Below are 6890 nucleotides of genomic sequence, written 5' to 3' on the forward strand. Positions count from 1 at the left end.
TGTCTATGTGTGTGTGTGTGTGTGTGTGTGTGTGTGTGTGTGTGTGTGTCTGTGTGTGTGGTAGAAGACCAGCTCTGGGTGCAAAGCATGTGTATACTTGTAAAAAATGTCTTTGAAATGCATATATACATATATGAGAAGTCTTTTTTTCTAATGTGAGGATTGAGCACGTGTGTACGTGTGTTCACGCATGTGTGTGCACATGTGTGTATGCATATATGTATGTGTAGTATAGATGGTAATCAGAATTACGTGATCAGCCAACTTCTTAGCAGTCCAGACAGTGGTGTAAGATAGTGTTGTGGGAGGTGATTGTTTTCTTTTCAAACCAGAACACAGGTCTTTAAGGGGCTCTTGACTTTCTCCTTCTTCCTTATCTTGTTATAAAGGGATTAGAGTCCAATTAAGTAATGTAATCCCAAGGTAGAAATTCATGGTTAAAAACAAGATTTACAGCTTCTTAAAAAAATACATCAGTGCAAGTTGAAGTTTGTCCTTTCAAGTTGCCACCTGCATGGTTCCAAAGAGTGTTTTTAGCTGAACACCCAACACACAGTTCTTCTTAATTACTTTGCCTCATATCTCTCCTCCTTCATCTTTTAAAGTGCCCTTCAACCTAAATAGCCACATGCTGTGAGAAACACTTCAGCTTCTGGATTGCTACAACTCATCTTGGTTTATCTCCCCTCACTAAGCAACTCAGTGAACAGGGTTAATAATAAAAATACTAGGAAGAGCAAATGCTGACTGGGACCTCGGTATGTGCAGGGCATCCTTGCTTCACTCATTTAATATCCATTATCTCCTTAGGTGCTCACTATGAAAGCATCGAAGGCTGGCTTCATGAGTGTGTGACTTGAGTAGCCACTCAGGCTATCACTTGATGTAACACCCTGCGGGCTGTTGCCATCTTGAAAGTTTTTAATAGTTTTTGAGCAAGGGACTTGCATTTTCATTTGGCATCAGACCCGCAAATGAGGTAGTCAGTCCTGAGAACACTTGTTAACTCACAGGTTCTTTTGTGTTCTTTCTCTGTTATGTCCAGCACCTTGTGAGAGGATGGGACAGTTAGTCTCAAATTAAGCCAAAACCCTCTCTGGAAAATGGCCGGCAACATCTCCTTAGAGGGAAGTTTTCTGATGAACAGGCATCATATCATGATATTTACCACAGAACAGAAAAAAGTATTTGAAGTCTCAGTTTCCTTATCTGTGAAATGGGGTTAATGATGATAACAATTTATAGGATGTTCAAGGATGAAATGAGATCATGTATAGCCAACTCTGATACTCAATATACACAGCATTAGTTACTATTCATGCATTATGGGTATTTAGCAAGTACTCAGTATCAAATACTACTTGTGACATGGTAAAGGTCCCTTGCCTACCACCAAGGTGCCCAACGATTTGCTCCCTACCTGTCCTGCAGAGCTGGCAGGGAAGTCTGCCTTCTCCATGTGCTGGGAGGACACAGAAGGGTTGCTGGAACTGATGAGCACTGGAGTGCTGATTTCTACCATCTGATGCCCCATAGGAGAATGGACCATTCGGTTGAAAGTGTTCAAAGCTGTTGTGATGGAGAACTGCCCAGGCCCCTTCCTCCTAGACCCGGAGCCCCTTCGGAGGGTGGGTGTGTTGCTTGCTTTGCTTCTGGAGGACGAGGATACCAGGGACAGGTTTCTTGTGCGTGGTGACTGATGCCCCTTGTTCTTCTCTAGGAGGTGTCTTGCAGTGAGGTTTGGCTGAAAAGGTAAGAGGACCAAAGAGAAGTCAGTCTCTCTGATGCAGTACAGCTCAGTTCCTCCCCTACCCGACACCAGGCGAGTTGGTGGCCAGGTCAGATGCTGTCTTCTCAGTCACTGGCTCAGATGCCCATTCTTTGTTCAGTATAGTAACAAATTTTACCTTTTACTCATTCCAAATTCATACATATGATAAGTGTTTGAGACAGAATAGACAAATAGATATGTATTCAAGACCCTGAGTATGACTTTGTGCTAATGCAGTCTTTTCCGACGCAAATACTTCCATCTCTTCATTTCCCCTCTGTTCGCCATCTTTTAAGTGAGTTGTTCTGGTAAATTAGCTAACAACAACAACAACAAAAAAAAAACCAAAACTGAAAAAGGACAGAAAGGCCCTGATGTGTAGAGTTATGAATAAACCAATGGTTTAACAGCTGGCTAGCACAAGTGTTGGAAATGTAACAAATGATGTTTCTGATTGAGTGCCAGCCAGCCCAGCGCTGTGTCACTGTCAGCCTTCCCTACCATCCTGGAAATTCCCACTGAAGGCCTCTGGGATTCGTTGAGTTTGGAAATCTGAAATCTGTGGATAAAAGAAGGGCTCCTGTGAATCAGTGCTTCAATTTCAGGACAATAGTTCAATTCCTATTATAATAGTCACTAGTTGTTCTCTAAAGCCATGTGTCTCATTCTAATTTAGAAATTCAACTATAGAGATAAAAGGAATTTTCCCATTTAAGAACTTTTTAAGTGACAGTGTGCAGAATATTAAAATAGCTGAGAGAGAAAATTTAAAAGAAGATGTAATTCTTGCCTCAAAAAACTTGCCATATTGTGAAAAACTGATCAAGTAGGGGTAGGGTGTTAATGTGCTCATTTTTGGGCGTATGAGTGTATGTATGTGTAGGTGAGCATACATGTGTGCATGTATGTGTGGAAGGCAGAGGACAACCTCGACTGACATTCCTCAGGAGCGATCCACCTTGGTTTTTGAGATAGGGTCTCACTGGTCTGGAGCTCACCAAGTAGGCCAGACTAGCTGAACAGTAAGCCCCAAAGGATCCTCCTTTCTCAGCCTCCCCAAGACTGAGATTATAAGCACATAGTGCCATACCCAGCTGTTTTTTATGTGAGTTATGGAGATTGAACCCAGGTCTGGTGCTTGCCTGGCAAGCGTTTTACTTGACGGAGCCGTCTTCTTCCTTTGTTCACTTAAAAAAAAATGTCCATTTCAAAGATGAGAAAGCTGAGGACTGGAAGGAGTAACATGAATGAAGGACTGCATGTGCAAACTACTAAACAAGACAATATCAGACAGTAATGTGTTCTAGTGCAAAAGAGAAAGAGGGAGGGAAGTGGCCACTCCAGATCGGGGATCAGGAACCTCTGAGAAGGTGGCATTTAAACTTGAGACAAGTGACAAGGAAGAGCTGTTCATGTAGAATGAGGCTGTGAGCATGACAGGCAGAAAGAGCTCAGCCTGTTTGAAAAGGAGACAGAAGAAACAGAGTAGGTTGGAAGGGGGCAAGTGAGGAGGCAGGGAGAGGAGACCATAGAGGTGGGCAGGTGCTGGGCTGCACAGGGACGGGAAGGCTTTGACTTTATTTTCAGTGTGACAGGAAGCTCTTGGCAGGATCTGAGTAGAGGAGTGACATGATCTGATTTATAGTTTTTAAAGCTCATGTTATGGTCTGGCAGTTTCTTATAGTTAAACACATACTTAGCATGTGATCCAGCAATCTTACTCCTGGGTAATTATTCAAAGAAAGAAAAACTTATGCTCAAATTGCAGTTTTAGCCAGTATTACCAACAATGGAAAACAACCTCAGTGTCATTTATTATTGATTGATTGATTGATTCATTGATCAACTGATTTGTGCATGTGTGTGGAGGTCAAAGGTCACCCTTGGTAGTTGTCCCTCAGGAGCTGCCCACCTTGGTTTTTAGGCAGGGTCTCTCATTGGCTTGGTACTTGCCAATTAGGCTAGGGGGGGTGGCCATTGAGCCTAGGAATCCTCCTGTCTCAGCCTCCCTAGTGCTTGGATTACAAGTGTGCATCACCACGCATGGCTTTTTTTTTTTACCTGGGTTCTGAGGATTGAACTCAGGTCCTCACAACTGCATGGTAAGTATTTTACAGACTGAGCTATCTCTCCAGCTTCTAATCTCAAAATGTTTGTTAGACAAACTCTCTCTGCAAGATTCATGTATTTGGGATACAACTCACTCATAAAAAGAAGAACAAGCTGCCGATATGTGAAACAGTGTGGATGAACTCACACGTGCTAGGCTGAATGAAAGAAACCAGTCTCCAAAAGCTACATTCTGTGGCCTTCCATTTATACCACATTCTGGAAAAAGAAAACCATAGGGGCAGAAAATAGGCTGCTGGTTACCAGGTGCCCAGAGTCTGGCAAGGAATAGACAACAAGAGGGCGCAGCACAAGGGATTTGGGGGTTGTGTAGGAATGTCTATCTATCGAGACTGCACTGTGCTTATACAATTGTGTATATTCATCGTAACACAAAACTAGATAAAAAACAGGCACGAAGCAAATTTTACTCCTTATCAATGAAAAGCTCATTACTGATTCTATTCAGAAGTACCAGAAGAGAAGTAGGAGGACAAGTCAGCAAGATATTGGACTTATTCAGGCTGGCTCTGATGCAGACTGGACTAAGGACAAGGCCTTATGTTTCCCACAGCACCTGTACCTCCATGGTTGGCACAGGAAGAGGATACTTCATACCTTTAAATGGAATGAGTGATGTTCTTTACAGTCATACACAGCTGTAATGAAATAAGTTAATTTTTCCTTATTTGTCCTAACTGTTCCACCTCCAGGTGAGAACCACCATCAGTTTTTTAAAATCACTAACACTGACAAGGGGCCTGGTGAGACTCTGCATCTGTCCTGTCCTCCACCAGCATGATTAATAGCTCAGCTGGGGAAGGAAGGACTGCAAGGCTGTAAGATTTCCACTCATTTGAAACAATATCCTTGAGGTTCACTGGACTGGACAAGGTTCATGTAACCAAAGCGGGCCCTGTGGAGAAGTCCTGACAAGAACGGGCAAAAGCCCAGCATTTGTTTTGCCACCTTTTATGCAGGTGCAATTCAATAAATCAAATGATACATTAACAGGAAAAATCCTGTTCATGCATAAAACCTCCTCCATGTCATCTTGACAAGAAAGCCTTCCTTCTTTTCCAATTGCTTTGCATGGCACTGGCAATAAAAAGCTTGTTTAAAGAGTTCTTAGCAAGTGCTAGTCTTAATGAAATTACCGGAGTCAAAATTTAAGTACTGCTTTAAAAAGCTCAATTTAGATGTGAAGTAATTTTTGAAAAGCAGGTTCACAATTAGAGAAGCCACTTGATTATCTTATCCCCCTCCTAGCAATTAGGAGAACAAATGAAGCAAAGGCTAGTTTGATGATAATTCTGAGGGTTCTTGTAATCACTAATTTTAGAGGTAAATTGGTAGAGAGAGTATCCAAATGAATAATCATTAAGTGTAGAAGTTTTGGGAAAAAACAGGTTTCAGAAATGGGTAATAAAATTAGCAGTTTTCCCTCCACCCCAGAGCTATGAAGGAGCATCTCAAAATAATGCAGGAGCCCATGCAAAATCTCCCGCCTCTGATGTGTCCAATTAGCTACCAAATGCAGCTGATCTCAGTCCTCTGAGAGATAACATTGTGCCCCAATTGTCCTTATTGTTTCTACTTAGCAATGTGGCTTGACCCAGTAAATGGCTCCAACACTGACCTAGGCATACTAATCACAAAGCAGAGATGCCTTCACCACTTTCTCATATCCTCTACTTTTGCAATTCTCAAACCCTGAGAGTTCTGTCTCCTAAGAGGCAGAATCTGAATTTGTCCATGTTTCCAGTCTACCATCAAAAGTCACCTCATCTCCTAACTGAGCCATGCCTGATCATCTTTCTTTGTTTTTTTCTTCCCCTTTTTCAGATTATACTTTCTACTGCAGCCAAAATGACATCAAGAAACAGGTCTGGGCCTGCTCGAGCACAACTGTAATGAGCCCTTGGGAGACTGAAAAAGGAAGGTTATGAGTTTGAGGCCCGCTTGGGATATACAGTGAAACCCTGTCTGCAAACAGAACAAGCAAAACGATACCAGCCAAACAGACAACAATAAACATAATAAATCAAGTCTGATCAAACCACTACCTTACTAAGAACCTTTCAATGGCTTTTACTGATCTTAGGGTCAAATCTGAACTTCTTATAGTGTGATAGAGATGATATTCACTAGTGTTCCATGTGGTCCCCTATCTTTTGCTGACTTGGAGTCAGGTGGGGATATGTGGCTGGTTTAGGCCAATGGGCAATGAGTGAAAGTATAGAAAGTGCCACTTCTAAAGCCCGTAACTGTGGACACACAATTCACTCTCGCCTCCTGTGGAAACTGGGATGTTCCTCATTCTAGATGGCCCAGCTACAAGATGGCCTAGGCTTATCCATGTGGGTTTCCTAGTGACGATATGCACAGAGCCACTTACCATTCTGTGTTGAACACAGTGTGGGTAGGGTATAGCATTTTCTTTGTCAAGCCACTGAGACTTTGGACCTGTTTAATGTGATAGCATCACCTAGCCCCTTTTGATGGTTTCCCAAATAGTTTACAATCTACTACTATTTACTTCCCTGGCTTGATCTCTTAGTTCCAGTTCTAGTAGTCTTTGGGTCCTCATCCTGCAGGACTTTTGCATGTGCTACCTCCATGCCTGAAAAAGCTCTTCATTCTTTACATTCCTATCTCATCCTGATTGTCTCTCAGATACCGGTTCAAATGGCATTTGCTAACTTTCTACCAAGGTAAGTTGCACCTCATAAGCCTCTAATAGTTACTTCTACTTCACTCTTTGCGTCAGCCATTGTACTTGAATGCTTGACTCCCTAGTCTATATCTGCCTTGTATCTTTAGAAGTTAGCATAAGACCTGATATAGCAAACATTTGGTGAATGATTAAATGAGTGCTTATGACAGGGTCACAGTGAATGGTTTATTATTATATTATTTTACCTTCAAATATGTTTTCATTCTTTTTTTTTACCTTTATTGTCTCGTTATTGGAACCCAAGGCCTTATACAAGCTGGGCAAGCAATTTTT

At 42.0% G+C, this 6890-nt stretch overlaps 1 protein-coding gene across 2 annotated transcripts in view; it reads right to left on the minus strand.

Annotated features, from left to right (window-relative positions):
* Sh3rf2 (SH3 domain containing ring finger 2) overlaps positions 1–6890 on the minus strand; it is a 119438-nt gene that overhangs the window by 54778 nt on the left and 57770 nt on the right. For both annotated transcript variants that reach the window (XM_008821645.2, XM_008821647.2), the window contains one exon: positions 1421–1744. In XM_008821645.2, the coding sequence (XP_008819867.1) occupies positions 1421–1744 (324 nt within the window). The remainder of the gene's footprint in view (positions 1–1420; positions 1745–6890) is intronic.

The sequence above is a fragment of the Nannospalax galili genome, unplaced genomic scaffold (assembly GCF_000622305.1).
Source record: "Nannospalax galili isolate Female #2095 unplaced genomic scaffold, S.galili_v1.0 scaffold328, whole genome shotgun sequence".
In the NCBI taxonomy this organism is placed as follows: Eukaryota; Metazoa; Chordata; class Mammalia; order Rodentia; family Spalacidae; genus Nannospalax; species Nannospalax galili.